Source organism: Scardinius erythrophthalmus, assembly GCF_964197995.2.
Source record: "Scardinius erythrophthalmus genome assembly, chromosome: 4".
Taxonomy (NCBI): domain Eukaryota; kingdom Metazoa; phylum Chordata; class Actinopteri; order Cypriniformes; family Leuciscidae; genus Scardinius; species Scardinius erythrophthalmus.
The window spans coordinates 1943680-1966763 of NC_138224.1; the positions used below are offsets into that span (position 1 = coordinate 1943680).

Consider the following 23084-nt stretch of genomic DNA (forward strand, 5'->3'; position numbering starts at 1 on the left):
GCTCATTTGCATATTCATAGAAGGGTGTCGAGTTACTTTCAAGCTATTTTCAGGCATGAAGACTTGTTTTTCAAGGAAAAAACTTAAATGATTGACGACGGGGGACTTTAACATAATCGTACTGATTGACATGAAGACTTGTTTTTCAAGAAAATTTTTTTTAAATATGTACTTTTTGTGTTCAAAGATGAGTTTTAAAGCCACATTCCATGTGATCATTTCCTGGTTGCCATTTGTTGTAATACAGTGTTTTAGAGGGAGGAGCCGTTTGCTATGTTTTCTACTGAAATGAAAGTAAAAGAAATGAAAGGCTTGGGACTCGTGGAGAACTAGAGCAGGTTTCATAATATCTCCAAATAAATTTGAGTGTTTCTGCTGAGGATTGTTTACAGTCATGTCAGACGCTCTGTCCTTCCTGGAGGAGGACTTGACATGCCTCATCTGTTGTGATGTCTTCACTGATCCGGTAACTCTGAAATGCAGCCACAGTTTGTGCTCTGAATGCCTCCAGCGTTTCTGGGCGACTCAGAAAGAGCCGCAGTGTCCGATCTGCCGTAAGAAATGCTCACGCGACGAGCCCACCAAGAGCCTGGCATTCAGAGCGCTCTGTGAAACCTTCAAGACGAGGAAACCCACAGCTGTTTCAGGAGACGTCTGTCCGCTGCATAAAGAGACACTCAAACTCTTCTGCTATGATGACAAGCGGCCCATCTGTGTGGTCTGTTACACTTCAAAGAAGCATGAGAATCACAAGTGCTCTCCTGTCAAAGAGGCTGCTGGGAATTTAAAGGTAGGAGAAGTTTGGAATCTAATCTGAGTGAGCGTTTGGTTTCTTCAAGCTTGTTATTAAGAGTTTATCCTGTGATTCCAGGAGATCGTAAAAGAAAAAATCAGCAGACTTCAGGAGACCCTCGCTGACTTTAAGAAAGCCCATGAGAGCTGTGTGGAAGAGGCTGAGCTCATTGAGGTGTGTGGATAGTGTTTCAATCGTCAATCATTTAATTTTTTTCCTTGAAAAACAAGTCTTCATGCCTGAAAATAGCTTGAATGTATCTCGACACCCTTCTATGAATATGCAAATGAGCCCCGCCTCCACTCACTCACTCAGCTCAGAGATCCACTGGTTGACGATCACACTTTGATCTGATTGGTTACAAGGTAGTTTGTGACGTCAGAAACACCAGCGATTTCAAAGCGTGTTTTTGAGACTGTCTTTGGTTCACTGCAGTTTTAAGGAGGAAACACTCAGCAATGGTGTCGACTTATGAATTTACACATGCTTTGTCTTAAAGTATATTAAAACACCATATAGACATACAAACAACATTAAAAGCTGGATTCTCACCACAACAGAAAGCATTAAACCTTCTTAAACCATTTCAGGAACACACTAGTGTGGAAGAAAGCAAGATCAAGAAGGAGTTTGAGAAGCTTTATCGGTTTCTTAGAGAGGAGGAGGAGAAACGGATCGGAGCGTTGCGTAAAGAAATGCAAAATCGAGATGAGAAACTCAAGGCCAGAATGGAGGATCTGTCCGCACAGATGTCAGACCTATCCGAGAGGACGGCAGCTCTCTGGCAGCACCTGGAAGCCGAAAACGTCACTTTTCTGCAGGTACAGATGGGATACGCATCACACCAGAGAGCTGTAATCTGACACAAACGTGTCTAATAATCAATGTTCATGATGTTTGCGCACACACATGACTGAGCTGCACTAACTGCTTTTTTATTTCTCATTCAGAATTACAGTGATGCAATGGAAGAGTGAGTCTTTTTGCCATTAGCTTTAAAATCCCATTCCAAACTATCTTAAATATAAAAATAATAACACATATATCTAACTGTTTATGCACACAGTCTGGAACAGCCGTCAGCACCAAACGCGAGCCCTGAAACGGAGGAATTTCAACACCATCCCATTCAGACAATGATCTTCACCACCTGGGCCAGAATGCAGACGCTTGTGGAAGAGCGTAAGTAATAACGCCTCCTTTAATTTAACTAATGTCGTTCCAAAAATGGAAGATTTTGTGCAACAGTTTATGGAGACCAGAGGCTTGAAAGGTCCAACATGGACAAAAAAATAACCAAAATATACAAAAATGCTATTTCTTTCCGTATATTGCAGTATTTTTGTGAATATGTGTGTCTTGTACTGGAGTTTGTTATGTATTCAGAGTAGCATGAAGGAGGGAAGCAGAAGGGGAAGGGGACCGTTTGTTTGTATCACATGCTAAAACTGCTAAAATCTGGATTTTTCTAAGGAATTTTACACACAGGGCTCAACGCTAAGGATTTTTTACTGGCCCCACCACAAAAAATTATAAAATCAAATAGGCCTAGTTATTGTTTTTGACCCTTAACCTTAATAAATGAGGTTATGACACCAAAAACTATGAGCCTAACTTCAAAATTCGTATTGTTAAAGACAAGTAAACTCTCAGTAAAGAAAAAAAAAGAAAGAAAAAAATAATCAAATTAGGAGCAATAGCACAAAAAAATACAATACAAATGAAATTAACAGTGCTTTTCATGTTTTTCAAGTAGGTCTAACCTTATTTTTCAGGTACAGAAATTGAATAATCAAATGTAAAATATAAATATAAAAAGCGCTATATAAATGTAACGAATAATAAAAAATACTAATAATAAAATAACACTGCATAGTCTTCACTGTATAAATTAAGTATACTGTAGATTAATCCTTATTAAAGTTATTCAGTCAAGAGCAGTGTTTTTATTTCTTTGTCCTTCATTGTTTGATTAAAAATGAAAAACAGAGGAATATTAGGCTGATGTCACTTTAAGACCTGCGCGGATCCAATATACTGTTACACATGCGTTGCCTTTCTCGAAAGTTCAAAAGCGCGCAAGTACTGAATCGAGTTCTGTTTCGCATCTTCTTGACTTGATTATTTATATTGGCCATTAAAACACGTACAAAAGCACTGGTTCAACTGAGCAAGTGTTCCGAGCATCGATAAAACGAGGCCACGGGCCATCGGGCAGTCCTTACTGTCGAGCCCTGATACAAAAAAAATGTTATAATGTCACGCGTCAGCTGAAGCAATCTTCCTTTCCCTAGTGGCATGAAGTACAGTTGGTATGTCTTTTTGGACCAAGCCTCTGGTCATCATCGTATGGAAGCTTGTTTCCGCCACAGAATAAAACATTTTAAAAGATAATTGCGACTTTTTATCTCACAATTGCAAGATATAAGGTCAGAATTGCGTGAAATAAAGTCACAATTGCGTGTTCTGACTTTTTTTCTCGCAATTGCGACTTTATATCACGCAATTTCTGACTTTATAACACATAATTGCGAGTTTATATCTCGCAATTCTGACATCTTTTCTCACAATTGTGAGATATAAAGTCCAATTCAGGTAAAAGTTTTTTACCTCAGAATACTTTATATCTCACAATTCTGATTTTATAACACGCAATTGCAACTTTACATCATGCAATTCTGACTTTATGTCTCCCAATAGCGTGTTATAAAGTCAGAATTGCGAGATATAAACACGCAATTCTGAGAAAAAAAGTCAGAATTTCAAGTATATTTCTCGCAATTACGAGTTTATATCTAATAATTCTGACTTTATAACACACAATTGCGACTTAATATCACGCAATTTGGACTTTATATCACGCAATTTTGACTTAATAACACACAATTGCGACTTTATATCACGCAATTCTGACTTTATAACCTGCAATTGCGACTTTATATCACGAAATTCTGAGATAAAATGTCAGAATTGTGAGATTAAAAAGTCGCAGTTACCCTTTTTATTTTTTTTACTCTGTGGCGGAAACAAGCTTCCATACCATCCACTTGTATTGTGTGAACACAAACACATACTCCGACATTGGCTGACCGCTGTAGTTTACGCTCATCTGTGTGTTTACAGCTCCTGTGACTCTTGACCCAGACACAGCCTCAGATAAACTGATGGTGTCACAGGACTGCACCAGTGTTCAGTACGTGCAAACTAAAATGAAAGTGTCTGATCTCCCGGGAAGGCTGTATGTGGGAGTGCTGGCCGCACAGGGCTTCAGCTCGGGTCTGCACTGCTGGGACGTGGAGGTGGGGGACAACGACCACTGGACACTGGGAGTAGTGGGGGAAACAGTCAACCGCAAAAAGCTTTACAAAATGGATCCAATGAGTCGTTTTTGGTGTTTTCGTTACGTGGATGGGAAATACAAGAAAGGTAATAAACCTGCCAAAGATATTGATGACGATAAGAGGCCGACTGTCATCCGACTGCAGCTGGACTTTTACAAAGGACAGCTGAGATTTATTGATCCCTTCAGAAACCGAATTTTGTGCTCCTTCAATGGTGGATTCCCAGAGAGGGTGTTCCCATATTTCTGCAGTGGAGATTCGGACATACCACTTAATGTTTTTCCGGCAAATCAACAACAACAGTAAACCACAACAAACATGACTTATTTTTTTTCTTTTCTTTTTTTTTTTTACACATGTTGTGCCATCTTTCTTTAAAACAAAGGCCATTTGTTTTGATAATCTATCAAATGCAATGACCTTCATGCATTCCTAAGTGTGCAAGTATCCTAATAGTTTTTGGTTATGTATGTCAAGCCTTGAGATTATTTAATCATGCAATGTTTTAGTACATAGCTGATGCATTAATAATTAGTAGAGATATCGGCGATATTTATCAGCTGATCTGCATAATGGCTATTGCATTAAAAAAATGCCAATTTTTCAAACCGATAGTTTATTAATTAACTGTGTGAAGACTGTGTGAGTCCTTTTAAAAGACATTATAGCCTATAATCAGTTTAGCGGGGTGAAAACAGTAAATATTTTCCTGAAGTAGCTAAATTAATACTTGATATAAAGCAACTGCAATGGAATTACGCATCAATCTGTTCAATAAAAATGATTTGATTATGCAGCAATTAACTAGATAGTGTACCTTATTGCATGTGTTTTTGAACTTTGCACATTCAATACACAATCAAAACCGTATTCTATAATAACAAAACTTAAAATAAGTGAGCAAGTGACAAAATCGGTATCTGAATCGGCTAATAGCTAGTTCTTTGTTAAAATCAGTAACGTTATTGATATTGGCTATATTGTGGAAGATAATAGAAAGCTAACACATAATAACTGTTCTGATTAAACTCTCATGTCACGAAGACTAGTAAACCCTGAGGCTGAGCTGTCATAAATATCCCAACCTGAGGGTGTAACGTTATGTCAACATAATTAGCTCTATATTCTCCAAGCGCTGCAAAAACTGTTTGCATTATTTATCCAAGGGCATCTTGATAGTGTATTTAATCTATTTAACTGGCAAAATTGTTTCACTTGGCGGTAAACAAATCGTGAGGTAACCCTAGCAACCACAGCAACTCCAGTAAGTTAATATCCTTCATGTCAGGTAATTATTGGATGGAATATTGAGAATAACTAAATAATGTAATTATTTATCACTTTATCGTATATGTAAATATTACAAATATACCACAAAAAACGTTAGTGGTTTGTTTATGAAATTTCCATCTTTGAAAACTAAGTTTGTCTAACTGTGCTAAGCTAAGGACAATTAAAAGTTGCGCGTGACGAACAGATTGCTCCAGAAAACCTCCTGTAGACATTTAAAAGGAAATTCGCACACTTTATAATATCCATCTTATGTTTGATAATTCATAACTCTCCGAAACTCCATGATATAATTAATTTGTCGTCAGGTAAAAGTGACTCACCTCATAAAACTGAGAAAAGGCGCCAGTTGTCGCCAGACGTCGCGCATGCGCACTGCAGTAACCGTTCACTCGTACTACCCATGCGCAATCTAAGATGCGCTAAATGAATAACGCTAGCTTTTTAAAAAGTAAAGACATTTCTTCTTCTTCTTCTTCTTCTTCTTCTTCTTCTTTCTTTTTATTGGCGGGTGGCAACCGACATTTAAGGTGCATAACCGCCACCTACTGTGCTGGAGTGTGGGCCAAAAATGCAAGCATCACAAGCGACAAAAAAAAAAAAAAAAAAAAACTCACTTTACCTTCTACCTTTATAATAACTTCACCACTCAATTAAATCCTTTTCATTAAACCAGTTTCTTTCAAGAAGTTAAACAAAGCTCCCATTACCTGCTCTCCAATTTTAAAAAGATTTTTAAGGTTCAACACATTTTCCCCAAATTTCAGTAATTCCTCTTTTAATTTTATCCTTTGATTTCCATATTTAACACATTCACTAATCACATGTTCAGCTGATTCCTCTCCCCCTCCACAATCACACAAACCTGAAGGGTGCTTTTTCAATAAATACATAGTTTTATTTAATCCAGTATGTCCTAATTTCAACCTCGAAATAATGCTACTTTCTCTAGTACATCGATCTATAGATTTCCTTTTCCCTACTTCTTGCACAATATTGTACAAATGTCGCCCTTTCTTCCCTTCATCCCATTGTCTCTGCCATGTCTTCATAATATTTTCCTTTATTTTTACTTTAACTTCAGCTTTACTTAGTGCCACTTTTGTAATTCTGTCGAGTTTCAAAGCTTGCTTAGCCAACATATCTGCTGTCTCATTTCCCTCAATCCCCCTATGAGCTGGAATCCACAAAAATCTGACCGCTGCATTAATATGTTGCAGTCTATATACAGTCTCATAAATTTCGTACACAATATCAAGTCTACTATTAGATGATAACGACTGAAGAGACATTAATGCTGATAAACTATCCGAGCAAATTAGCACCTTGGTAATTTTGTTTTCCTCTACCCACTGTAATACCCTTAAAATAGCTAACATTTCCACAGTAAATACTGTCAAATGATCAGAGGTTCTTTCCTTAACATTTATCTTTAATTCTGGAATAGTGAATGCAAAACCAGTAACACCACTCTTAGGATCTTTTGAACCATCCGTAAATGCAGCTATAAATGAATTATATATAGACCTTATTCTGTCCTCCACTTTTTCTACCCAGTTTCCTTTCCCATTAAGTCTTTTTATTTCTCCTTGAATATTGAAGTCTATAATTAGTGGCGAAAACAAGTAAAGACATTTGATTTGAATTGCACTAGTTATCTTATTGTATGATTAATAAACACGCCACTGACTTTACAGCGTTTATCAGATTAAAATGAAGGTTCATATATAGACATGAAAATTAAAATTGAGTTAGATACTTTTGTATTTATCTAGAAAAGAGTTTAACAGATTAGAATGAAGGTTCATATATGTACACGTTATAAAAAAAGTACATATATAGTCAATCAGGTTGAAAAGGCTAAAAATCTGTGCCAAGGAAGCTCTGGTAAATGTTTGCCATTCGATTTATGGATAAATGTGTAGCAGGTTTTGTATTTCCATTTGATAAGGATAAAAAGTAATGCAGTTTTCTTTTTTCCAATATTTATGACTTTTAATTACTGTATTTCTACCAACAGTGTCATCATAAAATACAGTTTGTGCAAACAGGTTATCGTTATTAAAATGAAAACAAAAATGTTTTGCTTTTTTAATATACATATATATCAGTACACTCTTGGCTGACACACACACACACACACACACACACACACACACACACACACACACACACACACACACACACACACAACAGATGATGAATATCAACACACACATCAATCATATCAATAGGAATACACACTTAACAGGAACAAATGTGCTTGAACTTCCCTTTCTCTAGTTCCTCATGATGTAAACACAGCATTCAGGCACTATTTACAACTACAGCAACATGTTAAGGCAACTTTCACAATCCATGCAGCGGTAATTACCAGAAGTGTGCATTCTCAAAAGTGTGCGTCAGTTCTCAAAGGTCAACACAAGGGCACGAGAGGGAAGCTGGGCGACTGAGACGTGGCCAAAGAGTCCAGCGTTTATCAACATGCAATGTGTTTTCTCAGGGATTGTTGGTGAGCAAAGATTTTAATAATGAACCACATTTAAAAACAGAAGGTGTTAAAATTTTCATATTCTACCATGAATGCAAAAATACAACAACATCAACCGAATAAAAATGTAAATATGAAGCAAACACATATTCATATCACCCCAATAAGAAAAAGAAAAAGGAGAAATTATATTGTACCTGAAGAAAATGAGTGCATTTTAACAACCATAATGCATCTGTAATTCCCATTTACTGTCATACCAGTTTTTACTCTATTACATGATTTTCTTTGTTGCTGTTTAATTTTCTTCATGCAAAATATAACTTCTTATTTTTCTTTTAATCTCAGAGGTGAAATCTGACCAGAATTGGTTCTTATAGGGATAGTTTACCCTAAAATGAAACTTAATTCATCATTTGCTCACCCTGGTGTTGTTCTAGTGCCAAATGCCCTTCTTTCTTTTTTCAGACCTCAAAAATGTCCCGTTCTCGCTCGTCTACATAACGACAGTGAATAGCAATATCCAATATGACACGTGTCATTTGTATCCCGCGTTTTCTAAGAATATACAATAGGGTTTGGTAAATCGAATCGAAGTTAAGAGTAAATGAATCTTGATTTCTCACAACTTAGTGTGTTTTTCTTTTAAATTTTTTAACATTTCTCCTTTCCTGGTCCAAAAAAGAAAGAAGAGCAAACGGCATTAGAACAACACCAGGGTGAGTAAATTATGACTTAATTTTCATTTTAAAGTGAAGAGATTCTCCCTATAGACGTACTTCTCAAATCCAACACTTTCATAACATCACAGAAAATATCATAAAAATCTCTCCGTTGCACAATATCCCACAGTGTCTTTTCTATTGGTCCAATTAAAGCATAAATCCCACGCATCTTCTCTTTTGGGAAAAGAGAAAGCCGGTAAATAACTCACGAATGTTTAAATGAGTTGAAGTGTTTCATTTACAAAAGCGAATTAACTTCTGATCTATTTCGGTGGAGCACAAACCCTCGTCCTCGGGCGTAACGAGACAATTGTGCTTTAGTGTCCTGAGTGGAAGAGGTTGGAGTGTGTCGTGTCACAGATTCACTCGCAGGCCAGTTTGCTGTCGAAGCTGGACAGGCCGATAGCAAACGCCTGTAGGGCGCACATGGGGTAGTTAAAGTCCAGAGTAAAGATGTCCTCCGCCACACGGCCGAACTGCATCACGATGTAATCCGCTGAAAACACACCAACACACAATCACAACAGCGCAGACAAACCTTGAATGTTAGGCTTGACAAACCTTCCTGGAAAGTCCGTTATATGAAGAGCAGGGTTATTATCGTTAACTGGTAAAGTCCCCCTGTCGTCAATCATTTTATCCCTTAAACTCATCTTTGATCAGCAACATGACATATTTAAATGTTTTTTTCCTTCATGCCTTAAAATAGCTTGAATGTAACTCGTGCCTCATTTAGTATACGCGGTTTTATGAATATGCAAATGAGCCCCGCCTCCACTCACTCACTCAGCTCAGAGATCCACTGGTTGACGATCACACGTTGATCTGATTGGTTACAAGGTAGTTTGTGACGTCAGAAACACCAGCGATTTCAAAGCGTGTTTTTGAGACTGTCTTTGGTTCACTGCAGTTTTAAAGGGGTTATATAATGCCATTTTTGTACAAGTTAATATGATTCTTTAGGGTCTAAATGAAAAGTTTGTAATATACTTTAATTAAAAATTCTCATTGGTATTGTAAGAAAACACTAATTTTACCTGGTCAAAAACAGCTCTGTTTTCAGCACACCGTTTAAGTGCATGTGTCTTTAAATGATAATGAGCTTTGCTCACCCCGCCCCTCTGTTCTGCGGACGTTTTGACACAACACACGTGGAGTGTTGCCTTGACAATTTAATTTTGGAGAAAGAATGGCAGCAGGAGTCTCTGAGGACACATTTGTGCAACCGTATCAATTTGAACCGGAGTCGGACCCGGAACAAGATGACGGCCCGAAGAAGTTCGACAATTAAAGGTGGTATCAGCGATTTCAGGCCCAAACATAAATGATCAAATTCATCTAATATTTCGCTAGCTGCACGCCCCATAAGCATGCTGTCAAAAAAACGCGTCTCTCTAGGTAGCCTAGGCTCTGAGATCTGCACACAAAAACAGCTGTTTTCAGTCTGTTTGGCCAAATAATCAAAACCCAAACAAATAGTGTTCCAACCAATCATCGACAGGGGCGGGTGTTGTGAGGTTTTGCGCTCGTGCACGGCTGCCTATGACGGCTGCACGCTGTCATGGCTGAAGGAGCAGCTTCTTAGCAAAACCAGCTTTATACTGACCCTTGTTTGTAAAGCAGTCTGGTAAGAAATTCGCTCAAACATGAAAGCATTGACGTTGATCGTGGGGAATATTCCCTTCGAAAACAAAACTCAGCCACTGCGTCTTCAGCGGTTCGGATTTAGGAACATCAACATGACTGCTGTGTTCCTTATATTACACCCAAGAACAGAACACCACAATCGCTTAGACGCCATTCTGCTCCTGCGTATCAACAATGTCCGCGCGGACTATGATGACAGCTCGCTCAGGGCGGGTCTGTGTTGAAACGCTGCTGTCAATCAACAATCGTGGGAGGGGCGTCCGACCGTGTGACATCACATGGTCAGATGGCTCGATTTGAGAGAGGGGAAAACATATAAGGAGATTAAAAAAAAAAACACTGGATGGATTTTTATCATTATATGATGGTTGTGTACAGGCACTGCCAACACACATTTCAGTACAATCAACTTGTAAAAGTGCATGTAGCATTATATGACCCCTTTAAGGAGGAAATACTCAGCAATGGTGTCGACTTATGAATTTACACATGGTTTGTCTCATTAAAAACGCCACATAGATGTATTAACAACATTAAACGCTTGATTTTCACCACAGAGGGACTTTAACAGATTAGTTATGGACTCATGTAACTCACGGTCATTGTCGTGGACGATCTGAAAGTTCTTGACGGACGCCTGAGTGACTCTGCCGTGGAAGTTTAGCACGTATGACTGAGTGTCGTCGTTCCACACCGGCGCTTTATTGTGCAGCTCGATCAGATTGTCCAGTGAATGATTCTGCCATTTACTCAGCAGAGACTCCTGCTCCTGAAACACACACACACACACACACATTCATGCATCACTCGCAGTCTGCGCTCATAATGACCATCCATGATTGACAGCTGTCAGCAGAAACACTCACGCAAGGGGGCCGAACCGGGACCCGTTCGAAACTCATGTTCATGCCAGGAATGATCACAGTCATCTTCCGCGGCCCTTTGAAGCCCAGAACATTAGTCTCCTAAAAACACACACACACACACACACACACACACACACACACACACACACACACACACAGGGTTCGTATAGAAACTGTCAAATGAAATTTCAAGGACTTTTCAAGCACTACTCTTTGGTTTTCAAGGACTACAATCAGAGATCGCACTTATCGAACAATATCTTTAATATTTTTTAAGGAAACTCAAATTACAGATATAAGGAATCCAAAATACAACTTACAACATATGTAATAATATATGAAATATTCTGATGGGGGTTTAGCACACGGGCTGCGGTGTTAATGTTGCGTGAAAAGATCGTATTTGTGTTTTTTCAAAAATATTACATTTCATATATATTGTATTTAAATAAGTCAAGCACTTTTCAAGTACCTCTTCGTAAATATGGCTGTTGTTTTTCCAAGACTTAAATGCCAAAAAGTCAAATTCAAGTACTTTAAGAACAGCACACAACAATAAGAAGTGTGTGAACACATGGGAACACACACACACACACACACTCACGTAGCAGATGGCGGCGAGCTCCTGTCGTGTGTTGGTCTCCTCCAGCAGCGCTCCGGGGCTTTTCGAAGGGTTCGTGCCGTTGTCGTACACCGTAAACTTGGTTCCCATCAGATTAGACCTGCACACGCGTGAAACATGTCATTTTATTAAAGCTCTTGGGTTATTGAAGACAAATATTTCTTTTTTGGGCTATACAATGACTAACTCAGGGGTTTTCAATCTTGCAGATGCCATGGATCATCCTTGTGCGATGGACCGCAATCTTAACGTTTTAAAGGCATGTGCATTTATACTGTGAAAAATTTATATAAAAAAATTGTACAATATTTAGTTCCTATCACATTGAATTCCTATTAGCTGTATTATTTCCTTAAGTTAATCAACTTTTTTGTATTTATTTAGTTATTTTAATCCGATTTTTATGATTTAGTTTATTTTAATCTATTTTTTATTTATTCATATATTTTTTACACTATAGACTGTTTTCTCTAAACTTTTCCTAACCATTTTTTAAATTTATTTACTTTTTTATTTTATTAGTTAAATCTTTTTTTTTTACTTATTTATTTCTATTCCATTTTATAATTTTATAATTTTATTTTATTAAATGTATTTTTTGTATTTTGATACAATTTACATTTATTGCATTATTTTAAATTTATTTTTTTGTTTTTTTTATTTTATTTATAAAAACATTACATTGTTTGTCAATAAAAAAATATATTTGTTCATTTAATCATTTCAATCAATTTTGTATAATTTATTTATTTAAATAAAAAAATATTAATACATTTAAATAAATTAAAATTTTGATTTATTCATATATTTTAATAAAAAAATATATATTTTATTTATTTCTTGTAATCAAATTTTTATAGTTTATTTATTTATCTAATTCTTGTTATTAGTGGAAATTATTTTCTGCGGTAACAAAAGATCTATTGAACAGGAAACATCCATCAACGGGTGATCCGATCATAAGTTCACAGTGCTAAATATGATCCGATCCCTCAAACCTCATTTGGATGGATGTCACCTGTGATCAAATAATCACCCGAGACGTGACGAGTTAATACCTCAGTTTTCCTATGAAGCTCTCGCCCTCACGGGACAGATCTGTGGCGTCCACAGAGATCAGATAGTTTGATGTCTTGCTCTTTTTCCTCTTGCGTCCAGCCAATAAAAACACCTGATGAAAGAGAGACAGATTATGGATGTTTCCTGTTCAGCTGATCTTTTAACAGAATTTGTTACCGCAGAAAATGATTTCCACTATTAATAAGAATTAGATTAATAAATAAACTATAAAAATTTAATTACAATAAATAAAAAAAATATTAAAAAAAATATTAAAATAAATGAATAAATACAATTTTAAATGTATTTGAATGTATTAATCAAATTTTTGATTAAAATAAACAAATAATACAAATTTTATTGAAATGATTAAATGAACAAATAAAAAAAATGTATTGAAAAACAAATGTAAAAATAAATAATGCAATAAATGTAAATTGAATCAAAATACTAAAAATAGATTGAAATAAAAAAATAATACATTTAAATAAAAAAATATATAAAAATGAATATATAATAAATAAGTAAATAATAAAATAAATAAGTAAATAAATACAAAAATCTGAGTTTAGATAGGAAAAGTTTAGAGAAACCGTGAGCAGAAGTGTGTTGAGACGGTCACCTTCTTGCCGTCCTCTCGCTCCAGGTGCATGAAGTACGTTGGGTAGAGTCCGCGGTCCATGCCCTTCTTATCCCGTGAGATGCGACACTTGAGCGTGACTCCCCGCGGAGCCGGACGGAGCACGAACTCCTCCAGATTATCCACCTCGATGGAGGAGCCCTCAGCCGACGGAGAACTCACCGGGATACACTCCTGACGGCCAGGAGAGAGACACATTTAACACACTTTTTTTCGAAATTATTTAACGCTTGCTATTTCAAGGTTTGTGTTCTCGAACACCAAACACTGCTGTCGTGCGGATAAGCAGAAATTATTACTATTACGAATTATTACTATTCATATAATTACAGGGACAAAGCTGTGCTTTTCATTTGCCTCTGAGAAAATGCTCTTTCAGTCTCAGAGGAAAGTTCACAAACTCATGGAAATACGCATATCCCATAATGACAGTTTAATGGACACACAATGCAGTGTATGAAAATTAAGCAGAAAATTGAGACAAAGACAAAGCAATATTGATACTATACACCTTTATTAAGGCGTTTTATTTATTTATTTTTAATCTAATTATCAGTGTTTCTATATTTTAAATATATATATATTACTTTTTTACATTTTTATTACATTACATTTTTTTATCTATATTTAATTTTTTTTTTATAAAAGTTATATTATGTATTATTTTATTATTTAACCTACTGTTTTATTATGTATTTGTTTGTTTGTTTTCATTCATTTATTTTTTTATTTTTTTATATGTTTTTAACACATTTTGTTATTTGGTTATTTGATTCTATTTTATTACTTATTTATATAACATTTTTTTATTTTTTTATAAAAGTTCTATTATGTATTTATTTTAATCAAATGTTCTTATGTTTTTTAACCTACTGTTTTATTATTATTATTATTCCATTCATTTAATTAATTTATTTATTTATTTAGTTTAATCTAAATGGTGTATTTATTTTAATCTAATTATTAGTATTTATATATTTTAATCTAATTTCAGTATTTGTTTATTTTATTCGATTTTTATTACTTATTTAAATTACATTTAAAATTGTATTTATTTTAATCAAATTATTGTAAAGAATAGTTTATTTTAATAAAATCTAATATTGTAATATAACTTATTATTTGTAAATGATCACGTTATTAGAATTATAACAGAAAGACTTTGTTCAGCTAATTGTCTGACTGTCTGTGTGTGTGTGTGTGTGTGTGTGTGTGTGTGTGTGTGTGTGTGTGTGTGTGTGTGTGTGTGTGTGTGAGTGTGTGTGTGTGTGTGTGTGTGTGTGTGTGTGTGTGTGTGTGTGTGTGTGTGTGTGTGTGTGTGTGTGTGTGTGGCTCTCACCGTGGTGGATTTCGTGCTGGAGGCCGACGCAGGGCGCGTGCTCTCTGTGTTCGGGGAGAGCGATCGGCTTCGCTCTTCGGCTTCATCTTCATCATCCTCGCTGGCCTCATCGTAGTTCATACTGCCAGACAGTCCTGAGAGTTTAAAGAGCTCGAGATGAGAAACAACAGCCGAAGATCTGCCATTTACACACCATCTCCTGAGACACACACACACACTTCACCATCCTGCACTGTGAGTGTGTGTGCTATTCTTGACATTTTTAAAAATGTCCCCAGTAGAAACATGCGAGTGTTCGGTGAATATCACGGTAATGAACAAGCACAGTGTCGTCATCGTGGGAATTATAAAATACTGTGAATAATTCTAGTTCATTTCTGTTCATTAAAAGAAAGCTCAAAATATAAATGTTAGTTGAAAAACTTAAACTAAACGAAAATTAGAAATGCTGCATTGGCATTAAACTGATTAACTGAAAATAACAACTAAAACCAAAATGAAAATAAAAAATAAATTAAATAGCAATATAAAAAAAATTACAAAAGCACCATTTTAATTACAAAAAAAGTAAAATTAACATGAAAACTAAAAATATACAAATATTAATAAAACTATAATAAAAATAAAATAAAAAATAAAATAACAGATTCTAGATACCTTATTATGAATTGTTTAGATAAATACTTAAAAAAAAAAAAAAAACATTTTTACATCTCAATCTGGACTAAAAGGCATCTAAAAATGTTCTGATTCTTTATATCTGTGTTCTTTTGTATGGAACCCCTGAAGGGACATGGTTTAAAAACAGCATATAAATAATATAAATCTTTTTTTTTTTTTTATTGTAAAAATTAAAAAAAAATTTGTTCACCAAAGTGTTTTCTCCTATGGCCAGCATATTTATTAAATAGTTTTCAATGTGAGCGCTGTGTATTTAAACACCAGCACCATGACGAGGCTTTATCACTGTCAGCGCTCATCACTGTCACTTTTTACCCAGCTGTCCAATCACAGTGGAGGAGGGGCGGGACAAACACCACACCAACCAATCGTCCTTTTTCTCTACGTCAGTGGTTCCCAAACTTTTGCAGCATGCACCCCTTTGACACCCGTTGAGCCCCCCCACCACCTTCCTCCAGTCAAACATCACATTTTTAACCACAAGAACTAAATAGAAATATTCACTGTATATAAGAAAACATCAAAATTTCAGTCAAAAACAGTTACAAATAAAAAACATTACTATTGCTTCCTACCCTTTTTCAGTGAGACGGATGTGCCTGCATGTTTGCACACAGATCATCAGAATTCTGGGTAATGGATGACAGTTTTACTCTGAATCATTCTCGGCATCTACTAGTCTTTGTCGATGTTTGGTTTTCAACCATGTCAGTGCAGAAAAGCCTCATAAATCTGTGGTTGGAAAGAGCATTTGCTTTAAGTGCTAGCTTTGACAATCCTCGATCCTCCATCATTGCTGAAGCCAGAAATCCGTCATTTTGATGAAGTAAGCCAAAAAAAATCGAATGAATTATCACTTTGCGCCTAATATGATATGGGCGGGCCTATTGTGACGCAGACGTGCTTGTAAAATTAAATGAGTAATTTACAGCTTCTAATGTGAAATTGTATTTCTCAATGAAACTTACTCAAGTTAAATGAGTTTTTTTTTAAATTGGCAACACTTTATTTTACAGTGTCCTTGTTACATATGTTACATTTACTTACCATAGTAATAACAGTAAATTATACATGATTACAAGCAACTAACCCTCAACCAAACCCTAATCCTACCCTAACCCTATAGTAAGCACATGTAGTTACTTAATATCACTCAGTACTTAAATATATAATTACACTGTAACAGTGACACCTTAAAAAAAAAAAAGGGTAACCAAAATTTTTAATAAAAAAAATAACAAAAAGACAAATTTTCCACCATTACAAAGACTCTCTCGCGCACCCCGGGGGTCAGTCTGCACACCCCCGTTTGGGAAGCGCTGCTCTATTACCCCTTTTCCACCAAAAAAGAACTGGTTTGAAACTGGTCCTGGTTCAAAGTTGGTTCAACTTGCGAACCTTCTCAGAACCTGTTTTTTTTTCCACTGACTAGAGAGCCCAGCGAATGACGTCGTTATGTCACTGTGTACGTTGCCATACGTCTTGGGTTTCCCAGAAACGCCTGCGCCAACTTCAAGCATAACAATTACAATGTTGGACTGCGAATGTTTCTCCTGGCTTTGCGATCCTATATTGGGGTCAGAAGAAGACGTTTAGAGCACATTTGTGCTGCTCGTCTGGATTACTATAGACGGAGGTTACGTTCGGGAAGAAGTTCGACAATAACCCCGCCCCCAGCCCCCGATGTAAGCATGATGTGGTAAGAGAACGGTTCTAGTCCAGCAAAGAGTTTTCCTGGCTGAGAACCGGTTCTTTGGCTGTCGAAACACAAAGAACTGGTTCACGAGTAGGCACCGGCTCCGAACCGGCTCCAGCACTGCTTTGGTGGAAAAGGGGTATATGTGGCTCAGCAAGTACTTTACACTGCGTCGACATCAGAAACAAGCTGTCCGCGAAATCAGAAACTAGTAACATTTTCTCATGAGTCCGTATCACACGTCTCAAGCAAGTGTGCCGTACACGTACTGAAAAGAGAAGCAAAAGCATTTTGATCGCCCCCTGATATCTAAGTGTGTGTGTGTGTGTTACCTCGTCTCTGCAGCAGTGTGTGTATGTCAGTCTTGGGTTCCAGCAGTGTGTCGGTGTCGGCGTCGGTCTCCGGCTCTTCTGCGGTGGGCGGCGAGGACTGTTGTGTCTGACTGACCGACAGAACCTGGATCTTACTTCCCAGATCCGGAGCCTCGGATCCCAGCAGCGCCGCCGGCCCGTCGATGCCTGACGGACAAACACACACATGAGATCACACTAAATGCAAATAAAAGCACGAGATTTTTCCAGATCTACTTGGCAGGTGCAGAATAAAAGCCTGTCATTTATTTTTCAGACTCCACAAAACCTTCCCAGAGAGAGTGAAGGACACACAGCAGATATGAGTCCTGAGAAACAGATAACAGAAGCAAAAACTGCTCAACAAATGACATTGAAGCAAAACACAGGAGGGGGAGACGGGAGTGAATAAGGCTGCGTCTACATTCATCCAGACTAAAGGGTTAGTTCACCCAAAAATGAAAACTCTGTCAGTAATTACTCTCCCTCATGTTGTTCCAACCCTGTAAGACTTTCGTTCATCTTCAAAACACAAATTAAGATATTTTTGATGAAATCTGAGAGCTGTCTCTCTCTTAGTAAAGACAATGTTTAAAATAGTCCAAGTGACTACAGTGGCTCAACCTTAAGTTTATCAAGCGACGAGAATACTTTTTGTGCTCAAAAACAAACAAAAATTACGACTTTATTCCACTATTCATGTTCTTCTGCGTTCCTCTGAGTAAGTTCACGTAGTGTAAAAGCGCAGCGCTTCTGGGTTGTACTTCAGAACGGAGGCTCACTATTGGCCGACGCTGGTCATGTGTGTGATGCTGGCCAATAGTGAGCCTCCGCCCACTACACTAAAATGAAGAGTTGAATAAAGTCATTATTTTGGGGGGTTTTTCGCACAAAAAGTATTCTCGTTGCTTGATAAACTTAAGGTTGAGCCACTGTAGTCACTTGGACTATTTTAACGATGTCTTTACTAATTTTTCTGGGATGGCAGATATCGATTACAGAGAAGCCTATGGAGGAGTGAGACAGCTCTCAGATTTAATCAGAAATATCTTAATTTGTGTTGTGAAGATGAACGAGAGTCTTACAGGGTTGGAACAACATGAGGGCGAGTAATTACTGACAGAATTTTCATTTTTGGGTGAAATAACCCTTTAAGTTATATTCGTTTTGGCCTTCTGTCGCCTTCGCACCGAGACAAAAAAAATGTGTCCTTGAACAACGGAGCTTATTGAAGATACTTTGCGGAGTGGATACATTTGAAAATGTCGATTTCGTGTCGTAGCTGAGACACAAGTCCCCCCCAATAATTAGAAATATCCAAATTGTCCCCCTAATATTTAATATTCTTGACTCACCGGTCTAACAGGGCTCGTTAACATCTGAATCTTTGAGATGAAGCAAATCAATCAAATCAAAGAAGGCAGGGCTTATTGTTCACTGAAGACCTCATAAAGGCCTCATAAAAAGCACAGTGAGGAGTGTCGTGATTGAGCTCTCAAAGGTCGCATGTGATGACCTCACCATCTAGGATGATGTCACTGCCCGTGCTGACATGTGACTCGACGAGAAGCGCTTGTTCTTCACTGCGACGGGGTCGTGAACGCCGAGGACGTCCCTCAGGGTTCGGCTGGACCATCAGCGGCTCCTGGCGTTTCCGTCGCTGCTTCTGCTCCAACAGCGCCCTCTACACACACACACACACACACAGATAAAACATTCACTTTAATCTGTTCATCATATAAAGCGATCGTGTCTCTTCAGAAATCTTCATTTGTGTTTCAAAGATGAACGAAAGTCTTACAGGTTTGGAACGAGTGATTACATGAACTAACTATGAACAATACTTCTACAGTATTTATTTCGAATGTGTGTTAATTTCAAAAAAAATTTATATATTTAATTGATCTGTTAACATTAGTAAATGTACAGTGAAATAACATGAACAAACAATGAATACTGTATCTTTAAAATTAACAAAGATTAATAAATGCTGTAAAAATATATATTGTCCATTTTTAGTTCATGTAGGTTAATGTATTTACTAATGTTAACAAATGAGAGTTTAAGTTACCAAACGACAAAAACACATAAAAAATAAAAATAAAACTTAAACTAAAATGAAAACTGACAATGTCAACAAAAAAAAGCTAATTCAAAATATTGATAAATGCTATAATAGTATATAATTGATACTGTTCTTTTTTAAAATATAAGCATTTTAAGCTACAATATTTTTGATGCTTTAATATGATTATAAAATGTGAAAACAGTCATAAGGACGAGTAAGAGGGAGTGTTCAAATGTTTGACAGAGTAAAGTAAAGTAAAGATAATCTGAGATAAAACATTAAGAGCACAGGAAGTAAACTATAACACAGACAAGCATCAGAATGATGTTTGCAGTAAACACACAATCCTTTCTCAGAAACCAAACACTCACGGAAAGAAGTTGACGGACTCTCGCTAGAATCATCCTTACGACAGCAGAGGCAAAGAGTGTGTGAAAGAGAACAGGGATGAGATGAGAACACATGCCGACAGGAAGAGAAATGAGGGCTGACACACGAATGAGTTTGAGAGAAGAAGAGTCTGGTATATCAAGGGCGGCGCAGGAAACCACAGAAACTGTTTTACACCAGAAAACCTCTCAAATATAAACTTTTATACTATAGCGTCTCTCATTGAGTACTCAAGAACTACTGAAGTGAGGTTTTTATTTTATTTTTTGCCGATTTTTGCCTTTATTATGATAGGACAGTTTAGAGTAGACGGGAAGCGAGGTGGGGGGGGGGCAGATCGGGAAAGGTGTTTATTGTAATTTATTGTTTTGATGTATTACTTTGTTTAGATGCATGTTTGTGTTTTATTGTGTGTGTTTTTTTATGTGTGTTTTTGTTTTAACGTATGTTATTGTGTATTATTGTGTTTTTGTGTATTGTGTTGTTTTATTGTTTATTTTTGTGTGTGTTTTATTGTGTTTTGACACACATTCTTATGCATTATTGTGTTTTGATGTGTTTTATTCAGGGCCCTGTGATATCTGGGATGCAGAAAACGTGGAAGGAATCGTGGAATCCAGTCATAAAAACGGAATTTACTGTATAACGCGGAAATTCACGCAATTTGTCAAATTCTTGATGAATAAATAAAAAGCAGGTCAGTAAACTTAAATCAAATCCTGATATAGACCAGTGTCTGTGAATATTAAACAGCAAAAAAACATGAATCCTGCATGTTCTGTGAGTTTCTGTGTAAATGAATGGCGTAGACACACACACACACACACACACTGAAACGTGCATGACGCTCGCGGTGTTTTCAGCCTCTGTCGCCTCACTATATGAGGACATGAATGCATGAACTTCAGCTCCAGAGTCACTTCGTGAGCATTTTCGGTTCAAAGTTCAGTTTAACTTGAAGAAATTGTAACAGAAATATATCACTGTTGTACAGTAGAATCTAGCTACGTCTCAATGTAATAATAATACAAATTCTAATAACAATAAATTACTATTAAAACTTTATTTTTTAAGAAATAATCAATTTTTCTTCAATGTTTTAATTTGAACAGTAAAGCTCTGTTGTGCAGTACTTTGTTTGACAAAACAAGTTTGTTAAATGTCATATGATTAAAAGATAAATTAAATTAATGTTTTATGTAGAAAAATTCAAAAACACAACAAAGAATAAAAAAAAAACCATTTCATAGAAATGAAATTTAAAAGAAACGTTATACATTTGGTTGTTTTTATTAATTTAATTAATTATATATGCTTTTTGATTATTAGAATTTTATTAAACCATTTAAATGGAATTCAGAAAACTTAAAATGGGGGGAAAAAACTGAATCCAGAAACGGAAAAAATAAAGGAATTTGGAAAAAAATAAAATGGAATTTAGGAAAAAATAAAACAGATTTTATAGTGCCCTATTTAATGTGTTTTGACACATTATTGTGTATTAGTGTGTTTTGGCGTGTGTTTTTGTGTGTTACTGCGTATTATTTTGTTCTATTGTTTATGTTTTTTTAGGGCTGTCAAAAGATTAATCGCATCCAAAATAAAAGTTTGTGTTTAAATAATATATGTGTGTGTACTGTTTATAATTAAATTTGTATATATAAATACACACATGCTTGTATACATTTAAGAAAAATGTGTAATTTATATATAAAAAAATTATATTTATATATAATATAAATTATATATAAATATATACAGTATATGTATGCAAATATTTCTTAAATATATACATGCATGTGTGTGTATTTATATACACAAAATAATTATACACAGTACACACACATATATTATGTAAACACAAACTTTTATTTTGGATGCGATTAATCTTTTGACAGCCCTAGTTTTTTTGTGTTTTATTGTGTTTTTATGTATTATTGTGTTCTGGCATGTGTGATTGTGTATTATTGTGTTTTGATGCGTGGTTTATTGTGTTTTGACACACATTGTTGTGTATTATTGTGTTTTGATGTGTTTTTATAATGCACAGCATTCATGTGTATTTGTGTTTTGAAGTGTGTATTTGTGTTTTGAAGTGTGTATTGTTGTTTTAATTGTGTGTAAATGTGTCTCACCTGTTTCTCCAGTTTCTGCTGTCTGAGGTTCAGACTGTCGTCCTCCAGCGTACTGAAACACAATAAAACAACATTGTGAACCCATTTAAAACACCTATATCATTTCCTATACACACTTATATCCTCTCATTCAGTAGATAAGCTCATTATAATCACCAAAGGCTGAATCTAATGCTAAAATACACAATTTGGCATGTTGAAAGATGGCTATGAGCGTCCAGACTAAAACTTGAGTGTGAGTGTTGCCATCACTCGTGTATCAGTCATTGTGTTGCTAGGCAACCGAGAGACACCCAAACGAAAGAAAATCAATTTCTCACAAACATCTTCACATGTATACATCTAAAAATACACACACCCACACACACATGCAGAGACTAGAGAAACATTTCAAACCTGTGTTAAAAAGAAATATGAAACTAGTATTTTTGTTTACATAAAAAATAATAATAATTTGAGTGTAAAATAATTTATTTGTGGTGGAATTAATTGTGAAATTAACAAAATGTGCTTAATTTATTTATTCTTTACAAATTGTTATTGCAGCTGTTAGAGATCCATCCGCATTAGATATAGATCCGGTCACTAAAGACCCGAATTGGTGAAATATTCATGAATTTAAGGGTTAACTTGAGGCAGGAAAGCAGCCACATAGCAACGACCTAGCGACCACCCACTACACCTTAGCAACCGCATAGCAACATGCTTAAACCAATCAGAACACTGTAGAAACTGCACTACAAAATGCACTGCCAACTTCCTACAACACAGTACCAGGACCAAAGTAAAAAGTAGTGTGTGATTAAAGTGTGTGTGTTGTACCTGGTCGTGGCGGTGGACGCGAAGCTGGTGGAACTGGAGGGTCTTTGTATCCATGACGATCACAGCCGTACAGAGGAGAGAAACACAAGAGAAAGGAGAAAGAGTCTGTGAGGAGCAGTGATGAAGATG

The 23084-nt window shown here is 36.2% G+C and overlaps 3 protein-coding genes across 10 annotated transcripts in view; 1 reads left to right on the forward strand and 2 right to left on the reverse strand.

The window, feature by feature from the left end:
- Positions 1-5937, reverse strand: part of ptn (pleiotrophin) — a 68698-nt gene extending 62761 nt beyond the window's left edge. For 2 of the 5 annotated variants that reach the window (XM_081364117.1, XM_081364116.1), the window contains exon 1: positions 5748-5930. The gene's annotated coding sequence lies outside the window, so the exon portion shown is untranslated. Of the gene's footprint in view, positions 1-5747 lie in introns of all 5 variants that reach the window. The other 3 variants (XM_081364115.1, XM_081364119.1, XM_081364118.1) reach the window with 3 other exon arrangements.
- trim35-14 (tripartite motif containing 35-14) lies at positions 1-22216 on the forward strand. Of its 3 annotated transcripts, XM_081364114.1 has the most exons (8): positions 281-790; positions 872-967; positions 1384-1614; positions 1744-1766; positions 1860-1975; positions 3917-4219; positions 20567-20695; positions 22146-22216. In XM_081364114.1, the coding sequence occupies exons 1-7, from the start codon at positions 395-397 to the stop codon at positions 20686-20688; spliced, it is 1287 nt and encodes a 428-aa protein (XP_081220240.1). In that variant the 5' UTR covers positions 281-394; the 3' UTR covers positions 20689-20695; positions 22146-22216. The 3 variants fall into 3 exon arrangements, with proteins under 3 accessions (XP_081220238.1, XP_081220240.1, XP_081220239.1); XM_081364112.1 differs by lacking the exons at positions 20567-20695; positions 22146-22216 and having other exon boundaries at positions 1-790; positions 3917-6016; XM_081364113.1 differs by lacking the exons at positions 20567-20695; positions 22146-22216 and having other exon boundaries at positions 364-790; positions 875-967; positions 3917-6015.
- Positions 7404-23084, reverse strand: part of tulp3 (TUB like protein 3) — a 21284-nt gene continuing 5603 nt past the window's right edge. Inside the window, exons 2-12 of one of the 2 annotated variants that reach the window (XM_081364109.1) lie at positions 22956-22997; positions 22134-22185; positions 19062-19224; positions 17523-17708; positions 14814-14947; positions 13457-13648; positions 12834-12946; positions 11758-11875; positions 11154-11252; positions 10885-11056; positions 7404-9136 (exon numbers count right to left, since the gene is read on the reverse strand). In XM_081364109.1, the coding sequence (XP_081220235.1) occupies positions 9003-9136; positions 10885-11056; positions 11154-11252; positions 11758-11875; positions 12834-12946; positions 13457-13648; positions 14814-14947; positions 17523-17708; positions 19062-19224; positions 22134-22185; positions 22956-22997 (1405 nt within the window). In that variant the 3' untranslated portion in view covers positions 7404-9002. Of the gene's footprint in view, positions 9137-10884; positions 11057-11153; positions 11253-11757; positions 11876-12833; positions 12947-13456; positions 13649-14813; positions 14948-17522; positions 17709-19061; positions 19225-19979; positions 20186-22133; positions 22186-22955; positions 22998-23084 lie in introns of those variants that run through there. The other variant, XM_081364110.1, reaches the window with a different exon arrangement.